The 8,899-nt window shown below is 64.1% G+C and overlaps 1 protein-coding gene across 1 annotated transcript in view; it reads right to left on the bottom strand.

Moving 5' to 3' along the window:
• The window catches only part of AURANDRAFT_61597 (hypothetical protein), a gene marked incomplete at both ends in the record, with an annotated part of 15,502 nt that overhangs the window by 2,896 nt on the left and 3,707 nt on the right, over window positions 1–8,899 (bottom strand). The window contains 2 exons of the mRNA XM_009035391.1: window positions 314–7,204; window positions 7,405–8,857. Of these exons, the coding sequence (XP_009033639.1) occupies window positions 314–7,204; window positions 7,405–8,857 (8,344 nt within the window). The remainder of the gene's footprint in view (window positions 1–313; window positions 7,205–7,404; window positions 8,858–8,899) is intronic.

Genomic DNA, 8,899 nt, shown 5'->3' with positions numbered 1-8,899 from the left:
CGGCCGGAGAGCAGCGCCAGAAGCAGCCCCGACCGGCATGCCATCCTGTTTCGACTGTCGGCAGGGCAGTATTACGCCAGTGCTGAATCCAAGTTGAACTTCAAGCTAACCACGAGGCGGGCTTTGAGGCCCATGTCGAGGAGAAGCCGGAAGCGCCAGACGGCGATCGAAGCACGACGCTGCCCGGGAGCTCCATAGTACGCTCCCCCTCCATCTACGAGACCGCGCCGGCCGCCGCGGACCCCCCCCCCCGCATTCGAGACATACCGAGTTAGTCCGTCAGGTTCAGGAGCGCCGCGACGCCCGCCAAGACCCAGCGCTCGGGCGCGACGGAGGAGGGGAGCTCGACGGCGACGACGAAGTTCGTGGACATGCCCGTGGTCGAGAGCACGCCCTTCCGCTCCGCCGTCTTGTAGACGGGGCACGCGTAGAAGCCGTCCGGGATCGTGTGGCCGACCGCGGGCTTGAAGTGGATCATGGGGAGCATGGTGTACATCTCGCCGATGCGGCTCTCGACGACCATGTGCGTGTCGAAGCACCAGCGCGCGCCCTCGAGGTTGAGCCCCGAGCAGATGACGCCGTCCTCCGGCGCGGCCTCGGGGTCGCCGTCGAGCTTGAGCACCTCGTACTCGTACTCGAGCGTGTCGATGGCGACCATGTGCTTGCGCGCGTAGGTCTGGAGCGTGCCCGTCATGAAGCCCTGGGGGAAGAAGAAGACGGGGAGCGCGAAGGACGTCGGCAGGCCCCCCAAAAGCCAGGACCGCATGAAGTCGATGCGGAAGAGGTTGTCCTTGACCCAGGAGCCCAAAGTCTTGAGCGTCTCGAAGGAGACCTTGCGCCAGATGGGCGGCAGCTGGTTGTTGAGGAAGGCCGTGTACATGTCGTCGAGGTCCGACGACATGATGACGAAGCCGCCGATCGCGCGCCGGAGCTCGCGGAGCGACGACCGCATGCGGTTCATGAGGCGGTTGAACTTGACCATCTCCTGCAACAACACCGTGTCGAGCGACGTGAGCAGGCCGTTGGGCTGGAGCACGAAGGTCGTCGGCCCCTTGTCCTCCTCGTCCAAATTCTCGGGCATCTTGCCCTCGATGTCGTCGATCTGGTCGATGATGATGTCGTCGCTCGACTTGCCGCCGCCGCCGCTGCTCTCGCGGGGCTGGAGCGCCAAAATCGTGCCCATGAGCGCGCTCGACTCCGCGCGGTTGAACGTGATGTTTGCGTTCTCGTGCATGCCGAAGATCTCGGGCTGGTCCACGGCCGGCAGCGTGTCGAAGTAGGCCTGGTGCTCCTCCAAAGGCCCCGTCGTCGCCGGCTTGTAGATGCCCGACGCGGAGAAGGCGTAGTCGACGTAGCCGCCGTCCTTTGGCTCCATGACGCGCTCGTTGAAGTAGATGCCGAGGATGCACAACAGCGCGCGCCGGTCCCAGTCGTCGGTCACGCGGCCGCCGTAGTTGATGTGGCCCGTGACGAAGCGCAGCGCGTCCCAGGGGATGACCTCCTGCTCGTCGAGAAACCGCCGCATGATGGCCATGGACGTCTCGAGGTCCGACTCGTCGAACGCGTACCGGATGTTCCAGCCGAGCGGGCCGAACTTGCGCCGCTCCAGGACGTTCGCGTGGAAGAAGCACAATCCGGAAAGCAGGCGCTTGTAGGCGTCGCTCTTCTTGCACGTCTCCCACTCGTCGGGCTTCACGAGGTTCTGGTAGGACCGGATGAGGTTCGCGCGGATGCCCTTCGGGGGCTCGTTCGTCATCTTGACGCCGTTCTGGAGCACGGACACGGGGAAGTAGGGCGCGGGGCTCGACGTGAGGAAGAGCCGAAAGTCCGGGTGGTTCTTCTCGCGGTGCTCGCCGAGCTCGAAGACCATTAATTCTAAATCGTGCATCCACGACTTCGCGAGCATGCAGTTCTGCAGCAGCACCCAGTCGCCGCTCCGCGTGCCGCGGTCCACGAGCGCCGCCGCCGCGGGGCCCTGGCCCTGGCCGAGGGACACGAGCTGGAGGCGGTCGCTGTAGTTCTTCTGCTTGGCGAGCTTGAAGAGCATGCCCGTCGGGTCCGTGCCCTTGGACAGGATGAAGATGCAGGGCGTCGCGTTGTCGAGGTCGTCGTAGATCTCGTCCATCTTCCCGCTCGGCGCGTCCGCGAGGTCGTCGCCGAAGGCGTAGCGCACGAAGTTGTTCACGGCCTGGAGCGTGAACTCGTCGCGGAGCGCCTTGACGATGATGAGCTTCGAGAACTTGGTCACGCTCGCCTCGAAGGGGTCGGGCAGCGGCGCGGCCGACGGGTCCACGGCGCCGAGCCACGCCTCCCAGGCGTCCCAATTTTTGGAAAGCGACGCCGTGAGCCCCGCGTAGGGCGACGCCTTCGCCGGGACCTCGTCGCCGTTCTCGTCCAAGCCCGCGTCGCGCGCGAGCAGGAACTCCATGCCGCAGACCAAATCCCACGTCGCCTCCGGGAGCGCCTTCGGGTTCGGGTTCTTGGGCTGAGACGCGCGGTCGGGCACGCCCGGGCCGCGGATGAACAAATTCCACTCGTCGCCCGGGATCTTCGACGCGTGGCGCAAAATCGAGAACGCGAGGAGCGCGGAATACAGAACCTTGTCCTTCTCGAAGAGGCCCCGGCAGATGTTGTCGTAGATGACGACCGTCGAGTACTCGATGAGGATGCCCAGGCGCTTCTCCTGGTCCTTGGAGGCCTCCGCGTCCTGGAGACACTTGTTGAAGATGACCTGGTAGTACTGGAGGCTGTACTGGTACATGGGGTCGATGGTGCCCAGGTCGCTGATGACGAAGTAGATGATGGACCCGCGCGTCGCGACGGTCCGGTAGGCCTCGCGCGCCTCGTTGATCTCCTGCTTCGTGACCTCCGCGGCCTCCAAACGCTCGTTGATCATCGTCGAGAACTTCTTCGAGTCCGCGAGCGTGTTGATGAGCTCCTCGTCGTCTAAAATGTTGCCCTTGGCCTCGCTGAGCCGCCGCAGGATCTCCGCCTCGATCTCCGCGAGCTTCTTCTTGTCCGCGGACATCTGCAGCAGGAGCTGCACGTTCTTCCGCTCGACCTCGGGCCTTTCCGCTTTGACGACGTCGCCGAGGAGCTGGTCCTCGAGGCCCTCCATGGTCACCGTAAAATTGATGATCGTCGTCTTGATGCAGACCTCGGGCAGGTAGTGCGGGTTCGGCAGCTTCGACGTCATGAACAGCTTGAACGCCGGGTCGTAGTCGACGTTGCTGTCTCCTAAACGAATCAGGATCCGGTTCCCCTGGTTGAAGGTCGCCTTGGCGAGCACGGGCTCGAGGGCGGGCTCGATCTGCTCGTGGACGTCCTCGATGAGGAGCGGCTTGCCGTTGCGGATCGCGTTTTCTAAAACGCGCAAAAGATTAATGTCCGTCATCGTCGTCGTCAGCAGGTCGCTCCGCTCCATCATCTTCCGGATCCACTTGTTCGCCTGGGCCTGGGGGTCGATCATCAGCGGCCACCGTTTGCCCTCCGTCACCAGGATCGCGTTGTTCGTCGACACCTCGTCCGTCGGTAATAGTTGGGTTTGCCACTCGCGGACCTTCACGGGGTCGCCGACGGTGTTGAGCAAACTCGGCGTCTTCGAGCAGGGCAGGCCGAGGTCCGTCGACGTGCCGAGCCACGACTCCACGAGCGCCTCGCGGTAGACGCCCGTGAAGGGGCCATAATATGAAATGGCCGCGCAGGAGAGCAGCGTGTCGCCGATGAGCTCGACGCGCTGCGCGTTGAAGTTCACGAGGTTCTCCTTCCAGCGGACGCCCTCGGAGCTCAGGCCGCTCGTGAGCTTCTCCGCGTTCTGGAGGCGGAGGGCCGTCTGGGCCTGGGCCTCCATGAGCTTCGTCTTCTCGGCGACCGTGGCGTCGCACTGCTCCTGGAGGGCCTGGACCTTGTCCATGACGGCCTGGAGCGCGTCCTGCTTCTCCTTGAGCGACGCGTTCGCCGCGTTGAGCTGGTCCGTGAGCTTCTGCACCTTCTCGCGCTTCGGGCCGACCTCCTTGGCGACCTTGTGGTAGACGTTCATGGCGTGGATCCACATGCACAGGCCCTTGGCCGCGGAGCTGACCTTCGTGACGACCTCGATCTGCATGTTCGGCTCGACGATGTACTTCTGGATCTTCTTGATGACGGCCTCCTTCATGTTGTCCTTGTCGTAGGTCTTCAACTTGTCCAAAAATTGCGAGTCGCCGAGCACCTTCTTCGCCTCGTCCCAGTCGGGCTTGCGCTCGAGCATGATGCAGATGCCCTCCATCGTGACCTTCACGGCGAGCGGCGGGCTCTTGAAGGCCTTGACCTCGACGATGTCGTTCTTCGTGAGGGAATCGAGGGCCTTGACGGCGGCCTGGAGCGCGGGCATGGCGACGTCGAGCTCGGCCTGGGCCTCGGCCGCGATCTTCGACACGGCCTCGCTCTGCTTCGAGAGCTCCGCCTCCTCCGCGGCGACCTTCTCGCGGACGACGTCGGCCTCGGCCTGGTCGATGGCCACCTGCTTGAGCATGGCCTCGGCGTCGACGGCCTTCTTCTCCAGGACCGGGGCCAGCTCCTTGAGCTCGCCGCGGAGGCCGTCGACGATCGCGTTCGTGTCGCGGAGCTTCTCCGTGCCCACGGTCATCTGCTCGATCTTCACGTCGACGATGCTCTGGAGCTCGCCGAGCTTCGACGCGTACATGGAGATGAGGTCCAGGTAGGACTTGGGCGTCGTGTAGGTGCGCCGCCGCAGCTCGTTGAAGAAGCGGTCGCCGGCCTCCGTGATCGACGTGTGCACGAGCACGCAGATGCGGACGATCGCCGACCGGTGCTCCAGCTCCAGCTCGTCGGAGCCGCTGCCGAGCTTCACGGACGCCAGAAAGTGCTCCGCGACGGCCACGAGGGCCGTCTCGGGCCACCCCAGAAACCAGTCGATGGTCGTGCAGTTGATGAGCGACGGGAACTGGCGGCACCGCACGCGGAGCGCGTCGCCGACGGGCGACATGCAGAGCACGATGTGGAGCTTGTCCCAGACGCGCGTGATGAACGTCGCGATGCAGTTGTCCCGGGAAGCCGGCACGCCCAGCGCGTCGCAGACGGGGATCATGTCGGAGCAGATCTTGTCGAGCTCGTCCTGGGGGAAGAGGTTCGGGATCTCGCCCGAGTTGAGGATCGAGTTGATGTCCTCGAGCATGGACTCCTCGACGACCTGCGTGTCCGTGAAGAGGAAGACGATGGACGTGCCCTCGACGCCCGTCGTGATCATGAACTTCTTCACGTCCTCGCGGAAGTCCTTGAGGCCGTAGCCCCGGGAGATCTCGATCTGGAGGCACGGCATCTCCGCGACGAACGCCGCCATGCGCGTCGTCGACTGCTTGCCGCTGCCGCCGACGCCCACGAGCATGGCGTTGCCCCGGGGCTGGCGCAAAATACGAGACATGCGGCAGACGTGGCGCACGGCGTCGCTGAAGAACACCAAGTTCATCTGCGTCGGGAACGTGATGTTGTACTCGTCGAGCGTGTCGCCTAAAAGCCGCGTGATGAGCTCGAGGTTGCCGAGCTCGTAGCGCCGCGTCGCGAGCTCGACGCCCGGCTTCAGGAAGTCCGCGAAGATCACCGAGTTCTCCCCGAAGACCTGCTCCGGCGTCTGCGGCATCTGGCCCAGGTGCCGCGTCTGCAGCTCGCACGCCAGCTTCTCGAACCACTCCTGGTCCGCGACGTTGATCAAACGATCGTAGAAGACGCGCTGCGACTCGTGGAGCCAGAGCTTCGACAACGTCTCCCCGTCCTTGACCTTCGAGGGCGCCACCATCAACAAACCCTGGAAGACCTTGGAGATGTCTCGCAGGTTGAACGAGTAGTGGAACTTCGCCGGCGTCGGCAGCAGCTCCACGGAGATGCTGTTGTAGACCTCGATGGTCGCCGAGACGACGCCCTTGACCATTTTTTGTAGATCTTTTTCAAAGGTCGTCATGAAACCCCCAAAGATCGACTCGAAGATGACGGTCTTGGCCGCGTCGGACGCGGGCGGCACGCAGAGCACGTTGAAGTGGCGCGTGAACCGCGGCGTCACCTCCGCGCGGCCGCCGCCCGGCGGCGCGGCGCCCGTGAAGAGCATCGTGTCCGTGATGTCCTTCCAGAAGAGCTTCTCGCGGTCGTAGAACCCCTTGAAGTCCAGGAACTGGCGCAGCAGCTCCACCGGCGGCTGCGCGCCGTACGACTCCACGAGCGGCATGTTGATGTCGTCGACGAAGATGATGCACGTCTTCCCCGCCGGCGCGCCCAACAAATTCTTGCGCTTCTTCTCGAGCTTCGACTCGATGGCCGACTGCGTCACGAGCGACGACGTCTGCGCGGAAAAGTTGAGGAACGTCGGGACCACTCCTAAACCGCCCTCGTCCTGGAGCGGCTCCAGGGACCGCAGCAGGCTCTGGACCATGACGGTCTTGCCCGTGCCCGTGACGCCCGTCATGAAGACGGGCTTCATCGCCGTCACGAGCGTGCGCATGAGGAAGGAGAACCGCGTGCTGTCCTCCGTGGGCACGACGATCGCCGTGTAGGGCAGGTCCCGCTGGAACTTGAAGGACGGCACGACCTGCTTCCAGGGCAGGAACTTGCCCCCCGGCTGGTCCGCGACCTGGACGAAGTAGTCGTAGGACAGGCCCGCGCCCGGCAAATCTAAATTCACGCCGCCCTGGTCGAGCATGTCGCGCGCGAAGTAGTCGAAGCCGTCGTGGCCCTCGGACGCGATGGAGCCGCCGACGGACCAGACGAAGGAGAAGAACCAGAGCTTCTCCACGAGCCGTAATAACAATTCCGGCGTCTTCGCGTAGGACTCGAAGTCGACCTTGGACTCGGAGCCGCAGAAGAGGCTCTGGAAGATGACCGCGCAGGACGTCGCGAGCTGGATGTCGACGCAGCCCACGGGCTCCTTGCACTTCTTGCGCTGGAAGGTGAGCGCCTTCTGGAAGTAGGCGTCGTAGAGCTTGAGGAGGTGCGCGCGCGCGTGGTCGGGCACCTGATCCGGCAGGTCCGCGGCCCACGACTGCACGTAGGGGAACCAGCCCAGGTCCGACGGCGTCATGAAGACGACGCCGATGCGCGACACCGTCGCCGGGGACGCCACGGCGAGGTCCATGACTTCGAAGAGCATCTTCATCTCGATCTTCAGCTTGATGCGCTCGCCGTTCGCGAGGCACAGCGTCATGTTGTCGTCGAGCACCTGGGCAGCACAAGAGTGATGCAACGTCGCTTCAACGTGAGTGTTCCGCGCGCGCGCGTTCCGGAAAAAGCGCCCACGCTTCGAGGCCGTTCCGAGAGACGATCGCTCGTCCAAGAATTAGCCGAAACGAGTGGAAAACGGCCGAGAGAGGAGCCTTTGAAGTTGGGAATGTCGCACCCTTTTGCTGCCCTGGCGCGCACCGTGTTCATGTTCTCGATCCACAGCGCGTCGATGGGCCCGTCGAAGACCGTCCACTTGCGCACGGCGCTCTCCTCGCCGACCGCGCGGCGCATGATCGTCGACGCGAGGCCGTCGCGCCACTCCTGCGTGACCATGTTGACCTCGCCGTAGAGCTCGCCCATGGTGATGCACTTGGGGTTCAGAATCTCGAAGCGCACCTCCTGGTACTGCGTGTTCGACGACCCCGCGCGGAAGAGGCTGCCCATGGTCGCCGCGAGGATGCGGTAGCACGTCGACTTGCCCGCACCCGTCGGGCCGACGATCGTCGCGCCGAAGCGGATGTTGAAGATGTCGAACATCTGGATGACCTTCTTGTGGAAGCCCGGGATGTTCTGGAGGCCCGCCTTGGTGATCTCGTCCTCGAGCGTGACCTGGAACTCGCCGTAGTCGTTGTCCGGCACGACGACGCCGGGGAACAGGTCCGCGATGATCGCGAAGAAGAGGGGGATGTCGTCCGCGAGGAACTTCGGCAGATTCGAATCTCTCAAAGCGCGGATGAGCACGAGGTCCTCGCTGATGTCCGGGTTGTCGCGCTTCAGGCCGCCGGCCATCACCAGGACGGACTTGACGGCGCGGAGGCCGTAGTCGTAGTGGGGCTGCTGGCTCAGCTGCTCGCTGCACAGAATGTAGAGCTTGCACATCTTCCGCGACAGCGTCTTCGCGTCCCCGAAGCCCTCGGCGAAGAGCATGATCTCCGCGATCAACGCGTAGTTCGGGACCATCATCGACACGGGCCGGAAGCAGACCTGCAGATTGTCCGGCAGCTCCGTGCGGCCCGCGTAGCCCGGGTTCATCGTGATGATGACGTGGTGGTCCAGCAATTTGATCTCCACGCCCATGAAGTTGATGGAGCTCTTGCCCGCGATGCGGCCCTCGCGGAGCACGAGGAGCTGCTGCGCGATGACGGATAACACTTCGATGTCGATGCGGTTGAACTCGTCCAAACAGGTCCAGGACCCGGACTGGGCCAACCCCCGGAAGAGCTTGCCCATCATCTTGTAGTCGATCTGGTCCGAGCAGTTGAAGACGACGCACTGGATGGCCATGGCCTTGGCGAGGTCCTTCGACGACTCCGTCTTGCCCGTGCCCGCGGGCCCCGCGGGCGCGGCGCCCAGCTTCAGGCCGTAGGAGCCCGTGAGCGTGAGCCAGCAGCGGTCCGTGAGCGGCGTGATCACGAGGCGGCTCGTCGCGCCCATGTACTCGTAGCCGTAGTTGATCACCGCGTCGCTGTGGCGGATGAGGCAGTCCTCCGTGTCGACGACGTGCTCCCAGTAGTATCGGAGCTGCTGCATCCACGTGAAGTCGCCCACATCTCGAACGCCCTTGTCGCGGAGCTCCTCGACGATGTCCCGCGCGTGGAGGTCCGTCGTCACCAGAGCCACGATCTTCTTGCGCTGGAGCTTCTCGAGGTCGCTGCGGATCTTCTTGATGAGGCCCTGGAGGTCGTCGAGGTGA

Source organism: Aureococcus anophagefferens (assembly GCF_000186865.1).
Source record: "Aureococcus anophagefferens unplaced genomic scaffold AURANscaffold_3, whole genome shotgun sequence".
In the NCBI taxonomy this organism is placed as follows: domain Eukaryota; class Pelagophyceae; order Pelagomonadales; family Pelagomonadaceae; genus Aureococcus; species Aureococcus anophagefferens.
Note: the sequence above shows the minus strand (reverse complement) of the source record. Positions and strands in the feature narration are given on the sequence as shown.